The sequence below is a fragment of the Palaemon carinicauda genome, chromosome 11 (assembly GCF_036898095.1).
Source record: "Palaemon carinicauda isolate YSFRI2023 chromosome 11, ASM3689809v2, whole genome shotgun sequence".
NCBI classification, from domain to species: domain Eukaryota; kingdom Metazoa; phylum Arthropoda; class Malacostraca; order Decapoda; family Palaemonidae; genus Palaemon; species Palaemon carinicauda.
The window spans coordinates 63,062,249-63,083,079 of NC_090735.1; the positions used below are offsets into that span (position 1 = coordinate 63,062,249).

Below are 20,831 nucleotides of genomic sequence, written 5' to 3' on the forward strand. Positions count from 1 at the left end.
TCTGTAATTATCTAGACATCCATAAACACTAATAAACAAAAGGTTTGATAAATTTGAAGACTAAGGTAGGTTAGATATGTATGCATGCACTAAAGAAATGGAGTTTCCCTTGCCTGAGATACAGTGTAATATCTTCGCTCAACAATCCATGGTGGCCTAAGATTTCTTTTCATGAAATCCCATCTTGCAATATTCCTCCATCTATCAAGGGACCAAAAAAAAAAAAAGAAAAAAAAAGAAAAAAAATAGTTAACAGAATGATTTGAATAGTTTTACAAATTCCTCAATGAGAAATACATACAGAATATGAGACACCATCTCAAACAAATAAAACTCTCTAAAATAGGACAATTATACAATTTAGGATAGTAAAAACACCACTTTTTAAAGTATATGCAAATATAATTACAGTATGTAAATGAAATAGAAACATACATAAGAAAATGGAATCGAATTGTAAAAAAAAACTGATTTGAATAGGTCTTCTGGCTTTAAATTGGAGCTATATATGCAAAAAATAAATGTCCCTAGGAACACTGTTTTGTTTAAAAATACATTTGGCAATTAAAGAGTCATAACATTAACTTACCAAGTCTAAACACTATTGTGTACTGGACAAGCTTGCAACAATGCAGTGCCTATAATTACCACAATGTCTGTGAACTTGACATACTAGAGTCTCTCCCTTACTACAATTGGTACAAGCAACCAAAAATTATAGAGAATTAAGTATAAACATTACAACACGATATTATATTGTCTAGATGGTTTCCATTCCCGGACAAATCGGGGCAGTAATTATTGTTGGGTGCTTTCCATATTTAGAGATTAAGTTCCTTTTTAAAGAATAGTGACTCTCTCTCTCTCTTTCAATTTTTTCTACACAAAGAAACAACCTAAGATAACAGCATATTCCTTAAATTTAAACTTTTATGTAGGATTAAATTTTTAATGCTAGGTGTGTGTACATATGTTAATGAATGTATACTGCATTTTTTGGTAACCAGTTATAGTCAAAGATCATGTACTAATTTTCATTAAATCAATCATTTACATTTGTTCCTAACTATAAAAATTTCATCTATTATTCAGTAAACCATGAGTAATCTCTGGGGTCATCAAAGCACATATGGAAATATAGCTTTCCGATCCTTTGGGTAGTCTTCAAATTTTTTCAGATACCAGCTGCAAAAAATGTGATGAAAGTTAGGATATGTCAGAAAAAGTGATGATTCTATTCTTGTACAATACTTGAATCTTCTTTTTCGGCATCCTGATACGGTTGCAACACAACGTTCACTCAAAATAATTTTAAAAATAGTATTTTAACTATGAACCAATTACCTTACTTGAAAAAAAACATCTACAATCCTTTCTAGAAAATAAAAATTCAAATTTTGTTCTATACAGTACATAACTGATATCTGGTGCTATTATAGGAAAATTATTTAGGCTCGAAAAAACTAAAATGAAAACTAACCATCTATAATATACAATTGTCACACATTGGCGTATGTCGCGTATGAAAACTAAAACTAACAGCCTTCAAGGATTATGCGTCTTCAAATGTTCTTGAACCATTTGGCTCCCTTTCATTGCAGGTAAACTGAGGCAAACATAATCAAGAGACCAATTGTGACCACCCAAACCTTAATGATCTTCAGTGTATAGGGGTTACACATTTCCATGTACATTTGTGTTACATTTTGCAGTGTATATAAGGCATATATGTATTCTAAAGGTGACATCTAGTAAATTATTATCATCATATAATTTTTAAAATACGATAATTACTAAAAGAAATAAGGTTCTCTCTTTAAAAATGTCAGGTTTATTCATGAAAGGATTTCTCTTTTCCCACTTTATCTGCAGCACTTTTAGCCTGAATTCCCATCTGATCTAGGTCTTCCTCTACATCTACATCTATAACCCATAAATATTTAACCAACCTAGAAGTTTTTCTGACAAATTCTCCAATCCTCTTTCATATTATATCCAAACTTTTTCAATCTTAGATTGAATTGAATACAAAATTTAGGCCTTAAGTCAAGCACTAGAATATCAAAGGCTATTTAACGCTTTTTAATACAAATTAATCAATCATACCTGTACATTCACAACATTTGCTATCATTTTAACTTATAAAATCAATCACACAGCTTTCATTCAATAATTTCTCAATGCGAAATAAGGTGGAATTAAAAGGATTAAAATATCATCATCATCATCTCCTCCTATGCCCATTGACGCAAAGGGCCTCGGTTAGATTTCGCCATTCATCTATATCTTGAGCTTTTAATTCAATACTTCTCCCTTTATCATCTCCTACTTCACGTATCATAGTCCTAAGTCATGTAGTCCTAGGTCTTCCAACTCTTCTAATGCCTTGTGGAGCCAAGCTAATCTTATGGTGAACTAATCTCTCTTGGGGAGTGCAAAGAGCATGCCCAAACCATCTCCATCTACCCCTCGATCATGATCTCATCCACACAGGGTACTCTAGTAATCTCTCTTATAGTTTCATTTCTAATCATGTCCTGCCATTTAACTCCCAATATTCCCCTGAGGACTTTGTTCTCAAATCAACTAAATCTATTGGAGATTGTTCCGTTGTCATACCATGACTCATGTCCATAGAATAACAATGATCTCACTAAACTGATATATAGTCTGATTTTTATATGCAATTTAAGGCAATTTGATTTCAAAATTTTACTCAACCTAGCAATTGTCTGATTTGCTTTTTTCAATCTTTCACTCAACTCTAATTCTAAAGACCCTGTATTAGAGATCATAGTTCCTAAATACTTAAATGATTTTACATCATTAATCATTTCTGCTCCCAAAGATATTTCATCTTCCATTGCATACTCGGTTCTCATCATCTCGGTCTTTCTTCCATTTATCTTCAGCCCAACCTCGTGAGATATTTAATGCATTCTAGTAAGCAAGCATTGCAAATCCTGTGGTGTTCTGCTAACAAGGACAGCATCATCTGCATACTCTAAGTCTGCTAAATTCCTATCACCAATCCAGTCCAATCCTTTTCTATCATCTCTGACTGTTCTACACATTACAAAATCCATGAGGTGGATAAACAACATAGGTGGCAACAGATTCCCTTGGAGTCAGTGCAACTTCTAACTTCTACTTGTTCAAAATCCTACTTGTTCATCTATCAGCTTTTCATCAATCTTTCTCTCCAGTCTCTTTAGAATAAGCATACTATATATTTTCATAAAAAACTGACGTAAAAGATATGCCTCTGTAATTATTGCAACCAGTCAGGTCTTCTATTTTTGCTATTTTCACCAACACTCCTAACTCCCATTCACCAGGTTTTGCCTCTTCATGCCAAATTCTACAAAATAATCTTGTAAGTAGTCTGGGAGTCACTTCATTTTCGGCCACTATCACCTCGGCAGTTATTCTATCGTATCCCGGGGCTATCATCTCTTTAGTTTTTTTAGGATAGTTTTGACTTCAAACACACTGAATTCATTCATGGGCACATCAAGGTCTTCACCAGCTTCAGGTATATCAATCAAATTATTCCCTTCATATCTCCTATTTATAACTTCACTAAAGTGTTCCATCCAAACGAAGTCTCTTCATCTTCTGCTGCTATAACGAGATTTCATTAATAATTTTATGACCCAATCTTACAGCATAGCCAATTTCTGAATTCATAGCTTTGTTAGCCTTATCTGATTTACTGTCTAAATATTCTTTCCAGTTATTCCTGACTTTTCTTTTGACCTCACTGTCAATACTGGAATACTTAGCATGGTCTACCTTGTAATTTTTATTTCTTCCTCAAAAACTTTCAACAATACATTTCTGTTTTTGTCTCTTTTTTTTATAGTATCCCAAGTATCATTTGATATCCGTGGCTTTCTACTTGTAACTGTGTGTCCCAAGACTTCACTACCAACTGACTGATATATTTTCTTAATATCACACCATTTTCATTAATTGTCTGTTCTTCGTCTCCTAAAGTTTCTAAAACTGAAAATCGATTCCTACATTCCATTGCAAATGTTTCTCTGTGCCCTTCTTCTAAAAGCGTAGTTGTATCAAACCTAGGTATTCTATCAATCTTTCTCTTGGGTGCTTTCAGTTTCAATTTCCGTGTGGTAATGAGGAGCTGGTGATCACTACCAATATCTGTACCTCTAAAGCTTCTTACATTTCTCAGAGACCTCCTTCTCTCTTTATTAGTGGCAATGTGATCTATCTGATTTTTGTAAATGCCACATGGTGAAGTCCATATATACTTGTGGCAGTTCTTCGTGTTGAAAAAGAGTACCTCCAATGACAAGATTGTTTGCTGAACAGAAACTTATGAAATGTGCTCTATTTTCCTTTGCAACTTCGCAAAGACCCCCGACACCCATCACATTCTGTATCCCTTGATTATTGCTTACAACTTTAGCATTGAAGTTGCCAATCACAATTTTCATATCTCTCAGGGATCTCATCTATTACCCTCTGCAGTTCTTCATAGTATTCATCTTTCCTTTATTCAGGGGAATCATTTGTTGGGGCATAGCAAACTCTAATACTCATATTGCACAGCTTTGATTTGAACTTTGCTAGTAACAATCTACTATTTACAGCTCTCCACTCGGTTAATGCCTTTTCTGCCCTTGGTGTCATCATTATTCCTAACCCTTCTCTACCAACTCCATCTGATCTTCCTGAGTAGATACACTATATATTGCCTTGGTCTAAAGTTTCCTTACCATTTCCCATATATCGTGTTCAACTTAGGGCCAAGATAGCCAAACTATATTTCATAAATTCACTCTCCACTTGCTGTAACTTCTCAATCTGATTCCTGGTTCTAACATTTCAATTACCTATTTTCAATTCTTTTTTAGTATTTATAAACCGGGAGATTTTTAGCAGCCGCTACGCCCAGGACTGGCTGCTATTCTGTCATCTTCTCTTTCCATGACTGACTAAATCCATAAAGGATTCATTGGCTAGATACATCAAAGGATAGCCAGTTTCTTGTGATGTGCAGTGCCTATCTAACTACGGCAAGTGACCCCTGCCAGTCCATACTAATTCTAGTAAGATCAACTGGCAGGCATCTGGGGTAAAAGCCAAAGAGAGAGCTTGTCCATCGGCTTAAACCCAATGCGTCATCCTGCTTCCAGTGACTTTCTCGAGATTTAGGGGGCCCTTTCCTCCACACCCAAAGCTCTCATTACTCCACCAAGTTGCTCACCCGCTCATATGAGTATAACCATTGGCAAACATCGATTGTTAAGATATACCGCCTACCATGGCATATCTTAGCAATCAAAATATAAATTAATACAATTAATTAAAGCTCGTGATATAAACCAATACTCTGAAATTTTTCAAGTGAAGTGTATGAAAACATTCCCCCAGTATATCTCTTAAGGTTTGTCCTTGAGTAAATGTGTCCTCCTGTGAAGATTAGCCTAAAATATGTTTAATATCTTTTGTCATTTGACAGGTATTACAAAGAGGGGCCTGCCTCCTTTCCCAACTCTTCATTAAATAATTGTGGGTTGCATGTGTATGGCCAATAAGCAGTCTAGTTAAAATGATGTTACCCCTCCTTCTTGTAGAATTACAACATGAACATGCATCCACCGAAGGTCTTTCAAGGTCTTTGTAGGGAATACTTATGAGGGTATGAGGGATGGGTTATGTAGCCCTGTAGCTTCCTCAGCTCCCTTATCTACTCGTTCATTTCCATCAACCTCAACGTGGGAAGGGACCCCAACAGAAATGAACACTGATAATCTTCCTTGACTACAAAAGTACTAACCAGTCCTGCACCTCTTGTACTAGATGATGGCCTGGCATAATTTGTTTAACTGAGAGTAAAACACTATTGGAATCTGTAAAAATTGTATAAAAACAATTTTGATTACCATTTTTAAAAATATATCAAACTACGAGGATTATTGCATACAGCTCAGCAGTATATATTGAACAAGAGTATGGAAGTTTCTATCTAATAACAATATCCAATTTCTTAGGTAGTAGGTAGTAGCTGTGTACTCTCAAGCCAAAAGTAAAAAGTGACGATAGAACACAGGTGTGTGTGTGTGTGTGTGTGTGTGTGTGAGAGATAGCGGGTAACCGGCTACCTACCCTACCTCATCGCTAACTAGGGGTGGGGTAGTTACACCTCGCTAAAAAGTCTATGGCTGATTTCAGCTCCACCGAAAGTGGGAATCAGAGGGTGGGAACGGATTAATTTTTTGTTTTGTACTAGCATTATCTGAAACATGGTTAAAGAACTTGGACAAGGCAAAGATCACTGCAATGACGCCCCCCACACACCCCTTCTTTCACATTTCCAAGAGAAGGTAGGTCTAGTGGGGGTGCCGGACAAAAATCTCAGAATGTTGAAAAGAACTAGTGTAACAAGCTTTGAATATATAGAAATAAACTTTGCTAAGACAGAAAAATATCCTTTGTAACAATCGACAAACCTCCGAGAACAAACACTAGTATCTTTATTGAAGAATTCGGTGCTTTCATTGAAATGATTATCATGGAGAAAAACGAATTAGTTATCTGTGGAGACTTCAATTTTTGATGGAAGATGTATCAAATCCTGACGCTTTGGCATTTAGTGAGTTATTACAATTATATCGACTAGTGAATAATGTCGACTGTACAACTACCTTAACTGGGCATACGTTGGACTTAGTTTTAAGTAATGACATGAATAATATTGTATCTGATATAAAAGTTGAAGAGAAATGTACTATCTCTCCAGTACACAAACTTATTACGTTTAGTCTACCTCTACAGAAACATGCATTAGTAAAGAAAATAAACTTTAAGACATAAATCAAATTTTCTCATACCGTATCTATTGGAAAAGTTACAAAAAAAATAAATGATACTACTTGTATCAACATTCTCTGTGATCATGATGACCAATGTCTGTTGGGAGCTAAGAGTATTAACTGTCTTTCGACCACTTATAATAAAGTAAGTTTAAGTGAATATGATACCATGTGCCCACTATGGAAAAGACTTTACAGTAACTCTAAAAGACCAACCTCCTTGGTTTAATGGAGAGACTTTGGTGAAAAAGAGGGAAAAGACATAAAGAGAATGGACTAGATTAAAAACTGAAATTACTTGGGTAGAACACAAAACTGCTGCGTGTCAATATAACTACCTACTAAGAAGGAATAAAATTGAATCCTATAAGAGAAAGATCTTCGAAGCAGCAACAGACATAAATAAGTTATATCGTCTCCTGAATGGTATAAAGGGAAATGTAAAAGAAAAGAAGCTACCTGATGGATACAGTGACCAGGAACTAGCAAATAATTTTTTAGTATTCTTTAAAAATAAAATTAAAAATATAACCAAGTCATTTGTAAATACTTAACATCAGATTAATGATACACCAAGCACACAGACAAAATTAATGAGATTTAACAACAACGCAAGACAACATCACCAGAATTATTAAGAGAGCAAAGAAAACAAACTGCGCGATCGAACCAATGCCAATATCTGAAGTAATTGGAGAGAGAAACTTTTCTAGTCTAGCCAAAATAATAATAGAATAGCAAATGCAAACTTTGATGAATGTAAATTTCTCAAATCTGAGAAAATAGCTAGAGTCACAACAGTTCTGAAAAATGCACTGGACTACCAGGAATTAAGCTCATATAGACCTATTTCAAATCTATTCTTTGTTTCAAAAGTGCTTCAATATGCAATTTTTGAAAAACTATTCAGTCACTTAGAAGTCAATAGAAGCTTTGCCTGATAACCAATCTGCTTACAGAAAACTATACGCTACGGAGACAGCCATCTGCTTTGTTGTAAATATGCTGGAAATGCTGGATGAAAATAAATGTGGTATTTTAATATTGCTCGAACTCAGTGCTGCTTTTGATACAGCTGTGCATGAACTGCTACTACATGATCTACGGTCCATCGGCGTTGAAGAGCCCATCGGCGTTGAAGAGCAAGCATTTGAATACCTAAAAGATTGTTTTTGTTATAATTCTTGTTAGTCTAGTTTTTAAGTATGATGTCTCTTTTTTATTTCTATTAATTCTTATGCTGTCTGGAGACATTGAGCAGAATCCGGGACCGGTACGTCCTAGATTTCGTCAATGTCGTCTTCTGTATTGCAATATTCGTGGTCTTCATGCAAATATCCAAGACCTTACAGTTGCGTCCAGACAGTATGATATTCTTTTGTGCTCAGAAACTTTGGTTTCTAATATGAGGCACTCCTCTGAACTCCTTATAAGTAGTTTTAAGAAGCCAATAATGTTAAAACGTGATGCCATCCCTGGGGCCAGGGGAATGGCGGTGTATATATGGACCGAGTACCCTACTTCTCATAAGTCCTGCTATCAATGTGGATGTCATGAGATTCAGGTAACAAAAGTTTGTGGCAGGCATAACAACTTTTATTTGGGTTCCATTTACCGGAATCCAGACATGGATGATTCTATCTTCGATTGTCTTCTTACCATTATGGCTAAGATACAAGAAGATGATAGAAAGGCTTCTTTTGTCTTTGTTGGTGATTTCAATGCTCACTATAGGGATTGGTTAGGTTCTATCTCTCCTACCGATCACCGTGGCTTAAGAGCTTTAGACTTTGCCTCGGAATCAGGCTGTGAGCAAATCATAAATGAAGCTACTCACAGGTCTCGTAATTGCTTGGACCTCGTATACACTGACTCTCCTGGTAACTAGTAAGGTTGGTTCTCCAGTCGGGACATCTGATCATGCCTTGATTTCATTAGTAGTGAAGACTGAGCAGCATGTCCCTGATATATCATACTCTTGTAAAATTTATATGAAATCCCAAGCAGACTGGAATGGGATTTTGCATGATCTTTTGTGCTTGAATTGGTCACAATTATATAGTAGTGTAGATCCTGTTGCCCCTTTGAATGAGAATCTAGTAAACATAACTGATAGGCGTATCCCTTCTCGTGTGCTAAGGTACCGAGTGAAGGACAAACCGTGGTTCAATCATGATTGTAGACGTGCTTATTTGGAGAAGCAGGAGGCCTATCATCTTTGGAAGGGTAACAGATCAGATTTGACCTGAAACAACTATACTCAGCTTCGAGCTTTTGCTCAGAGAGTTTATGCCTCAACTGAAAAGGATTACAATTTAACCATAAAAGAAACCCTTTCTGGTACAACTAAGGAACATAAATGGTGGTCTACCCTTAAATCTGCACTCTTTGATGTAGATGCAACAGTTCCTCCTTTACTTAAACCAGATGGCTCAGTCACTCACTGTCCAAAGGAAAAGGCAACCCTGTTGGCTGATGTTTTTGACAGTAAACAGAGTAATAAAAACTTGAACTTCCTCATTCATGTTTTCCTGAGGCTAAACTAACTAGTTTAGCTTTCCGATCTCGTGAGATTAAAGCTCTGTTGATGGACCTTGATGCTTATAGAGGTGTAGACCCAAATGGTATTTTTCCTTTGTTTTTTTTATAAAGACAGCAGATTTCTTAGCTTCAAAGTTATCTGTTATTTTGCACAAGTTAACAAGAAGAGGTGCTTTTAGTACTTGTTGGAGAATTGATAATGTTACTCCTCTATGTAAATGTGTTTGGTGTAGCTCAAATCCCACTGATTACCGCTCAATTTCCATAACTCCCATATTATCTAAAGTTTTTGAACGTCTTCTGGCAAAACGTCTTAATAGGTTTGCTGAAGGTAATCATCTATTCCTTAGTTTGCAATTTGGTTTTCGTAAAGGCCTTGGAGCATGTGATGCACTTCTTACAATCTCCAATGCTGTACAGATATCCCTTGATTGTGGTCGGGAAGTTCGTATGATTGGCCTTGATTTTAGTGCTGCCTTTGACCGTGTTAATCATGAGGCCCTTGTTTTCAAACTCAAACAGTTGGGAGTGGGTGGGTCGTTTCTTAGCATTATTATTGATTTTTTAAGTAATAGATCTCAAAGAGTTGTTGTTGATGGGCACCATAGTGAGTATAGGAATGTGATATCCGGTGTTCCACAGGGTAGTGTTCTTGGCCCATTACTTTTCATACTATATACACATGAGATTGTGGTTTGGCCTAGAAAACAAGCTTGTTGCATATGCAGATGATGCTACTCTCTTTGCATCAATTCCATCCCCTGAATGTAGATCTGGGGTTGTTGAATCCCTTAATAGAGATTTAGCTAAAATTAGTGCATGGTGCAAATTATGGGGTATAAAGTTGAATCCTAATAAAACTCAAAGTATGATTGTAAGTAGATCAAAGACGGTGGCTCCTCAACATCCGGATCTCAGTATTGATAATGTTTCTTTAAATTTGTATGACTCTTAAAATTCTAGGTGTGATTTTCGACAGCAAATTTACTTTTGAGAAATACATTAGGTTTGTGTCTTCTTCAATTGCACAAAAAATTGGCTTATTGAGAAAGTCTTTTAAGATTTTCGGTGATCAATCTATTCTGAAGAAGTGTTTTAATTCTTTCATTCTACCCTGTTTTGAGTATTGTTCTCCTGTCTGGTGTTCAGCTGCTGATTCTCATCTTAATTTGTTGGACAGAAACTTACGATCTATTAAATTTCTTATTCCTGATCTAGATATCAATCTTTGGCACCGTCTTTCAATTAGTTCATTATGCATGTTGCATAAGATTTTTCATAACTCTGACCATCCTTTACATTCAGATCTCCCAGGACAATTCTATCCTGTTCGTAATACTAGGCAGGCAGTTAATTCTAATTGCCAGGCCTTCTCCATCATGAGGCTCAATACTACACAGTATTCTAGAAGTTTTGTTCCAGCTGTTACCAAGTTGTGGAATGATCTTCCTAATCGGGTAGTTGAATCAGTAGAACTTCAAAAGTTCAAAGTTGGAGCAAATGTTTTTATGTTGACCTGGCGGACATGAGTCTTTTTATAGCTTATATATGACATATTTGTTTTTGACGTTGTTAATGGTTTATGTAGGACATATCTGTTTTGATGATGTTACTGTTTAAAGAATGATTTATTGTTAATTTATTTACAACATTTATTTATTTCCATATTTCCTTTCCTCACTGGGCTATTTTTCCCTGTTGGAGCCCTTGGGCTTATAGCATCTTGCTTTTCCTACTAGGGTTGTAGCTTGGCTAGTAATAATAATAATAATAATAATAATAATTCATATCACATGAACCCTTAAACAGAGGGGTACTTGGCCCAATCTTATTCTGCATCTATACTATTGGTCTATCAAAAATACTACAAAGGCATGGTGTGAAGTTTAAATTATTTGCGGATGACACACAATTTTACTTCTCCATAAATGATATAGATGACACAACTGAAACTCTAAACCGGATCCTTGATAGTGTTAGAGAATGGATGACATTTAAACAACTAAAATTAAATGAGAACAAAACTGAATTCATGGTGGTGGGTAAGAGAAACAGCGTGAGAAACTTAGGCAATATTCAAATGAACATAAATAATGACTCAGTGCCGATATCTAGTAAAGTTCGAGATCTAAGAGTATTTCTTGACTGTAACCTGTCTCTAAATGCCCAAATAAATAATGTAATAAAAACTACTGGTTATTATCTAAGAAATATTGCGTTTATAAAAAAGTACCTGGACGAAAATTCTGTAAAGAAACTTGTGATAAACTGTGTTATTACCAGGATTGACTATTGCAACTCTATCTATTACAATTTACCAAAAAGTGCAACTTAAGAAATTACAAAACATAGTAAACAGAGGAGCAAGACTGATAAAAGGTGTCCCACCTAGAGAAAGGATCACCCCTATACTATTTGATTTACACTGGCTGCCGATAAAAGAATTGAACTTAAAATATGTACAATAACTCAACAAGTTATCAGAACTGGTCGTTCAAAATACTTAAGAGAATTGCTAAATATTGCGCAGCCAACAAATCATATCGACACGAGAATAGTTACAGATGGCCTCAAAGTATTGGAACCTAGATATATGTCTACTTTCGGCTCCAGAGCCTTTAAATATGCGGCCCCGAGACTATATAATAAGTTCCAACGAAACATCCGAATGATTGAAGACGTTAAGGTTTTCAAGAGGAAACTGAAGACTTTCTTATTTCAATAGTCATACAACAGTGACGATTTAACAGTAAATGAACAATATGCGATATGAAACTTTAAATACTCTGAACAAACAAGGTAAAATGACAGTGGAGGTCCTATAGAGAGTGGGGTTCCCCTGCTGTATGGGACCGGAAAAGCAGCCATCAAAGTAAAGTAAAGTAAGTAAGATGTGCTGAGACCTGGCTCCTCACTGCGCAATCGACACTTCTGGATGTGTGTCAATTGTAGATAAAGTTCTGGGAAATATCGAGATGAAAAACTGAAAGGATGAGACTTGTCTCTAACTCCCGTTGACAGGAGGCACAGTAATGCAGGAATCTCGTTAAGATTCCTGTAACGAGAAAAAATACCTATTAACATGGAGGAGATTTCCTTGGACATCTCTTGCCTAAGCAAGAGGAGCATATAGGATGTGTACGTATGTCTATGTCTGCCCGGCTCATAAGGATGTCAATATTGTCGTTATCTTTTTACGGGCAAACACGTAAATACCGAGACTTAATAGACATAAGCACTCACTTGCAACTCACAGTTAATGAATAGTCACTCAAATAACCGTGAATTAAGAGAAAACACAAGTCAAGAGCTCTAAATGCTCTACGGGTAGGCAAGATGAATGTGAAAGGCTCAATCGTAGAGAGGAAGTAAGCACAACCTCTTCACTTTGCGACCAGCAGTGTTGTGGAAAGGTGACACTTGCTCCTTGCGCATGCAACATAGCATGACACAACCAACCAAATCTTTTATTGGTTAGTTGTAGAAAACGTGATTAGTAGTTACCCCATATAAATGACAAGGAAGTTTGCATCCTCATAGGAATAAAAGTCTATTTTTTGTACTACTGGAAAAGTAACATACCGAATGTGTTTCTCAGAAGTAAATTTGCAATCAAGAATCACACCTAAAATTTTAAAGGCATTTCATATGTTCAGAGATTCATCACAGCAGAAATCTGGATTTTGAGCAACCTTTGTCCTAAACCTACTTACAATATTATTATACTTTGAGTTTAGTTAGGGTTAAACTTCATGCACCATGTACTTATTTCAGCTATATCTATATTAAGGGGTTCAGCATCCCCATATCTACATTCAGGAGATGGAAATGAGGCAAAAAGAGTAGCATTATCTGCATGTGTAATGAGCTTGTTTTCAACGCCAAACTATTCTATGTTTCCTTATTTCTTTAACTCTCTGGATTCTTCCAAATAGGACTGTAGCTTAGCTAGTAGTAATAATAATATCCCAAAGTGATATGTTCTGCATCTGACACCATTTGATATTGAGGACATTTCTCATTAGTTGGTTTGTGATTTTGGTTACAAAAGGAGCGCTTGTTCCATGCTGAATATCATATCAAGAATAAAGCTATTAGTTTTTACATACTTGAGAGGAATGGTAAAATCTGAAGCAATAAGACAAAATTGAAAGCAATTTGCAGTTTTCTTTATGATACAAATCTTTAAAATTAGAGTTCAAATCAGACAATGGCTAAGTTAAGTAAAATTGGGAATTCAAATAGCCTAAAATTACATATAAAAATCAGACTATATATCAGTTTATTGAGATCGGTGTTACTGTTTGGACATGAGTCGTAGATTTTGTAGATTTGAGAACAAAGCCCTAAGACGAATATTAGGAGTTAAAGGGCAGGACAGGATTAGAAATGAAACTATAAGAGAGATTACTCAAGGGCCATATGTGGATGAGATCATGGTGAGGGGTAGATGGAGATGGTTTGGGCATGCTCTTCCCACTCCCCAAGAGAGATTAGTTCACCAAACTTTCAAATGCGCTCCATAAGGCACTAGAAGAGTTGGAAGACCCAGGCCTACATAGCTGAGGACTATGAAAAATAAAGTAAGAGATGATGAATGGTAACCGAGGCCGTTTGCATCAATAGGTGTGGTAGGAGATGATGATACAAAACTGAGACCTTTATCATAGAAGAGATTCATAACAAAGCTAGAGTATACTGCTGTTATAATTTATAAAAAAGTGTATACAATGCGATCAGTGGTTACCTGTTGGGAACAGAGAAGCACTTTGATTGCAGCTAGGACTTGGAGGATTGGTGATGCTGGGAAATTTTGAGTAAAGGACTAAGATTTTTATAGTTAGGAAAAAATACAAGTTACTTTCAAATTACCTGTAGTCATTAGTTCAAGCACATATACAAACCTTGTCCTTTTCGTTAAGAGACTCATTCTTAGGTGGGTGGAAGTCCCTATTTTGACTGGCTGGAAAATTTACCCGGGATGGCCATCCTCACCTACTGTAAGGCATGCAGTGAAAGATCTTACACCTCGTAGTGACTTAGTAATACCAGCGGGCCAATGGCCCAAGCAACAAAGGTTGTGAGCAGAATGCTCTTTGTAACTTTAGACAGCATTGAGTAACAGGTTTGTATATCTTTGGCAAATAACATAATGGATTTTCAAAGTTACATAACACTCCCCTCATAAGGAGTGTGAGGGCAACACCTCTATAGCTTCTAAACAAATAACTACTCAATAAGTGGGGCTTGCTTGCCCACAGATTGGATCCAGTTGACAGGGTATCCGACATTAAGCCCCAAGAGAGGGTAAGGTGAAGAAAAAATTAGTCATTCTTATATTCACCCTAGACTAACATGTAACCACTGCACTTGATCTGGGGCTAATGGTCCTGTGAGAGTGAGAGGAGCTAAGGTAGCTATAGCACCTGATTTGCAGCTATAACAGGTCCTATGGAGAATATAGTCTTGGATGTCGTGGGCTGTGAAAGTTGTTTGAAATTTCCAGACACCCACCTGGAGTATTTGTGCCAGAGACTATTATACAAAAACAGGGTTGTGGGCACTTCCCTAGCCTCTAGAGATTACCTTGAGCTCCTTCAGGAGTAGGATGTCAGGAGGGCTAATGGATACAGTAAAAAACTTCCCTCTGTCAGGAGATCTTATTACGTCAACTCCTTCTGTACTTTTCTCATGATAAGGAAAAGGATCTGTGGGCGAGGTCTAGTTATATGTGTACATTTAATGTGTGGTCAAGTGGCCTGACCACACCCAAAAAGTGGCTGGTCCCAGTAGTATGTTACATTTCATTGGCTTGTGAAATGAGACAAAGGATCCTGGCATTGAGGAAAGATGGAATCCATATTTTAACAAAAAGCTCAGGAACGAATGGGGGGAACAAGACCTGCTTCCCGCATTCAACATGACTGCTGCTAAATGAGAGCTTATGATGCTCATTACCTTACTTGTGAGGCAACATCCAGCAAGAAAACTCCTCTTTAGTTAAGCCTCAACTGTACAACGTCGTTCCTTCCAGGGACCACTACATTTAATATAGTACGAGTCGGGGATGTTACCTCCCTTGGAGGAAAAGTCTATTTAGTGTGGGTACGGAGAGTTCCAATGTAGTGGTAAAATCAACTTTCTACAGCCCCAAGACCTGACTTTAAGGTTGAGTAATGCATTTTCATTCCTGATCGAGAGGAGAACTATTTCTCCTTGGAGGTAAAAACAACCTCTGGCTAACTCTGGCATAGAGACTCCGAGAGGAAAGATCCCTCTCTAACTAAAGAAGTTGGCCAACTTAGTTTAGCACCGTGAAGTCGACGGTTCCCAGAAGTATCCTGATGTTTTCCGCATGACCTCGAGGAAAAAACTGTCCTCTGAGAGGAAATGTACGATATCTTCCACCTGTAACTATGAAGTGATTCCACCAAGTTGTGCAAATTCTAAGAGTGTGGTTGAAGCAACATGTAAATCCCTAGAGCCTCTATCAAGAAGTGTAGAAGGTACAGGTACACATTTTACCTAGGGCCCTCTCGACAATATTAGAAGTAAACAGAGTTGGAAGGGGCTTGGACTCCATTTAAGACAACACTTCTCCAGCAGAGCAACATAAAGCTCAGACATCGAAGCCATCTTAAGGATACTGTAAACAAAAGCCTCTTGAACACTGCTTCCGGGTCTAGCATTAGTGAGCAGGACATCAGAATTTCCAAACTTGCGAACCGATCGATTCTCAGAAAACCCATCAATGCCAGGGCTTTCTTTGATATCTGGAGATGCAAAGACCATTCTAGGCCTGTAATCTGCATCCTTCTACACAGTTTGTCCTTCCCCAAAAGTTTTTAACCTGGATTACTGTCGCTGTTAAAAGTGCTTTTTCAAAGGGAACGCTGCTGCCTCTGTTGTTATTTCTGTCCCTACAGTGGTGCTGATCCTTATTCATACCCCCATGTGACCAGTCCAAAAAGATCAGTTGTGTACAGTACTCAGTTGAGTCTTATACCAACTTTGTGTTGCAAGAGGCGAGTTATCCCCCTTTCCCTCATATTTTTTGACGTGCCCGTGAACAACCAAAAATCCAGCACACACACAAAGAGGAGGAAGAGCCCCTAAATGGGTTCATCCAGAATGGCCCTATGCCGATTGAGACTGGGGCTGTCCTATTATTGGCTAATATTGCTCAATGTTGTACTTTAAGAAAAATACATACAGCAGACATGCCAGTGCAATTGGGTGAGAATACCTATGCCCATAACGAGGCACAAAAGTGTGCTCCAGAGAGAACGTTTTTCTGTCGCGTGACCTGAAGGCCAAATCCTTAAACAATTTCTGGCGATAGGCCGATAGTGGCAAATTAGAGGAAGAGGACAGTTGGACAAAAGTAATAACAGCTGTTGGAGAAACAGAAACTTTTGAAGTTAGTATTGGATTACACCAGGAGTCAGTATTAAGCCCACTTTTATTTGTGCTCGTCTCGCATGTGTTAAGTAATGTGATTAGAAATGAAAAGTTGTGGGAGTTGCTACATGCATATGATTTGGTGATTATTGCTGAAAATGAGGAAGAATTACAGAGAAGGGCTGCAGAGTGGCAAGAGACTTTGAATAGGGATGGCTTGCGAGTAAATGTGGATAAGACTGAAGCTATGGTGAACAGTAAGGAAGGTAGGACAGGATAGCCATACATGAAAGTAGAGGCTCAGTTATAAAACAGGTAAAACAATTTGGATACTTGGGATCTACTATAACTCAGGATGGAGGTTGTGAGGTTTAAGTTGAGAACAGGCCAAAGCAGCATGGGGGAAGTGGAGGGAGGTAGCAGGAGTGGTATAGGATAAGAAAATGCCAATTAATCTAAAAGTCAAGATCTATAGCATTAAGGCAAAAAGAGGAAGTAAAGCTTGAGAGAACAGAGATGAAAAAGCTGGGGTAGATTATTGGAATATCACTGACTGAAAGACTGGAAAATAATGAAATTAGAAGATTAGCAGGCCTAGTAAAGATTGCAGAGATACGAGTGTCACAACTGAGATGGTGTGGGCACGTGTTGAGGATGGATGGTGGGGAGGGAGTGAGGAAGGGGAGAAGATCAAGAGGGAGGCAGACAATTAGATGGTAAGATAAGGTGAAGGACGATATGGAGAGAAGAGGTTTGATGGAAGAGGATGCCTTTGGTAGGAGGCATTGGAGAGGCACATCAGGTAACCGACCCCCATAATGTAGGGAAAACGGAGGGAAAGAAGAAGACAGTTTGTAAACAAGAGGAGGAATCTGGACTGGATCATGTCCACAATCCTAAGTCCTTCACGGGACACATCCTCTACCTGGGCTGCATGCATCCTTCCACAGGTCATATCATATGTGGAATGCCACTCCTAGTGGTAGAGGCAAAATTTGTGAAGAACTTTGGTCTTTCCACATGCCATCCTTGTTAGGAGGCATGCTAAACTTATGTGTGTTGTTACAATTTTATCATCTATTTATTAGTATCCTTTGGCACTTTCATGAAATCACCCATCCAAGTACTTAACTTCACTCCTCGGAAGAGAAGCAGTGTTCTCAACGTGGACCAGTACTGTATAGTCGTTGACTTTTATAGCAGGTGACTAGCCCTTCTTGGCATAAATCTGTTGCGGTTTGACCCTGTCTGCTTTTCCATAGATGCTAGACCCAACATTCTTTAATCTGGAGTCATGCTGATGAAGCCCATGATTAGTATGCTTACACATATGTCTATTATCTATCCAAAGTCTGTTTGGTAGTAAACGGGCTAAGGGAGGGGAAGCGACAGGGTCGGTGCTCTCCGATCAACCAGCAAAGGGTAAAATACCAAAGGCTAGAAGGGCACCATCATGTGACTGCACTGAGTTATATGTTTAAGTGGAACTACTAGACTGGCGCCCTACTTGCTAGACCCCTTGGGAAGTGAATGCATTAGTCTTAATTATGCAGTACAAAGCTAAGTACCTACTCAATTTTGTATTTGTGCAAGAGTCATTTCCATTCCTATCACTACCTACCCTGCTTCTTTACTTTGAATAAATATAAACCACAACGATATTTAATGTAAAATTCCACCTTTGGGAGCACTGTATATATCCATTGGAAATTCATTTAGGATACATGCTTCTGGCTGGGTAAGTACTTGAACCTATGCCTCCTAATCAAAACAATGCTAGCAGGAACAGATAAGGAGGTTGGAAGTGTTATTCTCATGGAGGAGTAATCTAGCTGATCTAGAGAACTGTTGTTGAAAAGTATGCAACCGATAACGAGCAGGAGAGGGTGAGCAATCGGTCGCAAGAAACCACTTGAGCAATGGAGTTACGATTTGCAATCATGGACTCATGTCATTCCGCTTTCTAAATAATGAGTAAACTCCTAGTAGTATATCTAGTATAACTCTAAAGGGAGAGCAAACTAGATAAGTGAAACTACTATAAGGGAGAGCAATCACTTAATAGGTTAGTGATAACAATAAAATGAGGCAACGTTCCAAAGGTGTCAACACTGCAAAAATGTGTGGTAACATTCCAAAGTCACTCGGATCAGGGTGTCGCTCCAAAGTGTGCTCATTATACATAGCGAGAGCAGAATTGTGCTAACGATGATCGCAGTCGAGGAATGTTAAGAAAACAAAAAAGCATTCAAACGCTTGCAGTTTTCTTCGTCCTTGGTGGAAGACTGGCTAACCCCATATCTTCAACTGGAAGAGAAAAAATGGTAGGAGTGATGTATGTGGAACTCCTACCAATCGGTCTTTAAAGCATACCTCTCCGGTGAAAGTCTTGCATTCCCCTTGGCGATTGGTAAGCAAAGCAATAGGTTTCCAATAAGTGAGATTGAGAACATCGAAACAACTGTACTCGCTAGGATGCTTGTAGCTCGCTTGAGTAAAGAGTAGGAAAGAGAGTTCCTTCGGAAAGAAGTCAGTTCCTTCGACTTCAAGGAAGTCTAACTCTAAAACGGCAAAGGTGAGACTCCTGCATTCACCTATGACAAACCTAAAGAGTTAATGAAGGTATGATAGCATTAATCAAGTTTCCGACGCACGGACATTATCCCATAATGCCATAACGTCACACCAAGAATAAAGTCCAAGAATATAAGAACCTTTCATATTTCTTTAGATATTTATCCAGGCTTTCTTCCTCAGTAAACTCATATAGGTCCCTGTTAAAAATCACCCCTCTTCTATTGCTAAAATTCAAATGTGGTTTGGTATCTCCCATTAGATTTTCTTCTATTTTCAAGTATAAGCAGTCACAAAATTCAACCTAACTAAAATGTAAGACAATGATTTGGTCACAATAGGAATAATTATTCTAATAACTTATAGAATCCTAATAACAGAAAAAACATGAATATCAAAAGCAGAAAAGAATATACCTTGCTACAGTATACCTTATAACATAAGCAAACAAAAACTTTTCAACAATAAAACAATTACTTACTCATGATGCTCCAAAGCTCTTTTTGATAAAAACATTGTTGTAAAGAATGCATGTGCAATAGCAGGTGGAGCCAAACTAGCAAGGGCATATCCCCACATTTCAATTATCTCGCCAAAGAAGTTGGAACATGAGATCCTATCAAACCAACTTCCTAGAATTGTAAAATTCAAATTACCAGAAACTGAAAATTATGACAATCTACATATAAGCAAAGTTTCTTTAATCAATAAATGCCTGTATTTGAAAATAACATGAAAGGAAAAATAATTTATCAGTATAAGGTCACCAATATAACCATCATTATCAACATTTATAAATCAGATGGGTAATTAAGAAATATCTAATAATGGCTAACGACTACTTAATAATTCAAGACCTAGTTTCTGTCTTTACTAAAAGAATAAATAAAAAAGACTTCTACAAATTAACAGGGTTGAAATCTTGCAGAAGTAAAAATTCCTAGCAGAGTACTAAAAACCAGATGAATATAAGAGATTATCATTTTGAAAGTTAGTAAAATTGAAAGTTAATTTTATGACCTGTCTTCAATTAAAAAAAATCCATCTTTATTACTTCTCTTTACATCATTCACAATATCATGTGAAAACTTTACCGAATGTAAATCTATGAATCTTAATATTGTGTGAGCAAATTAACTAGCTATTAATAGCAACATTAATGGGTCCAATTCACATTTCAAACGAGAAAGTAATTCTCTCTGTTATGTCATATTGCTAAACATTGTAAACAAATTTTTATTTTGCCATATTTAAAAAAAATAATTATTTGAGTGTAAACTAACCAGTTGGAATTTTGTAGCATGTTTCTCCTTCTTTCCGCAACTTTCTCAAGTCTAAGTCACCTTTAATATTAATTTTCATGCCATATAAGAACATTGCAAAACCTGAAAAAAATAAAAAAAGTATATTCTAATATTTTTTTTTCATTTCTGTACTCCCGTAATGTTCATATTGCTTCTTATTTAGAAG

General features: G+C 37.1%; 1 protein-coding gene across 1 annotated transcript in view; it reads right to left on the reverse strand.

Moving 5' to 3' along the window:
* Positions 1-400: 400 nt before the first annotated feature.
* The window catches only part of LOC137650043 (3-oxo-5-alpha-steroid 4-dehydrogenase 1-like), an 83,348-nt gene continuing 62,917 nt past the window's right edge, over positions 401-20,831 (reverse strand). Inside the window, exons 3-5 of the mRNA XM_068383067.1 lie at positions 20,645-20,746; positions 19,843-19,993; positions 401-1,185 (exon numbers count right to left, since the gene is read on the reverse strand). Of these exons, the coding sequence (XP_068239168.1) occupies positions 1,119-1,185; positions 19,843-19,993; positions 20,645-20,746 (320 nt within the window). The 3' untranslated portion in view covers positions 401-1,118. The remainder of the gene's footprint in view (positions 1,186-19,842; positions 19,994-20,644; positions 20,747-20,831) is intronic.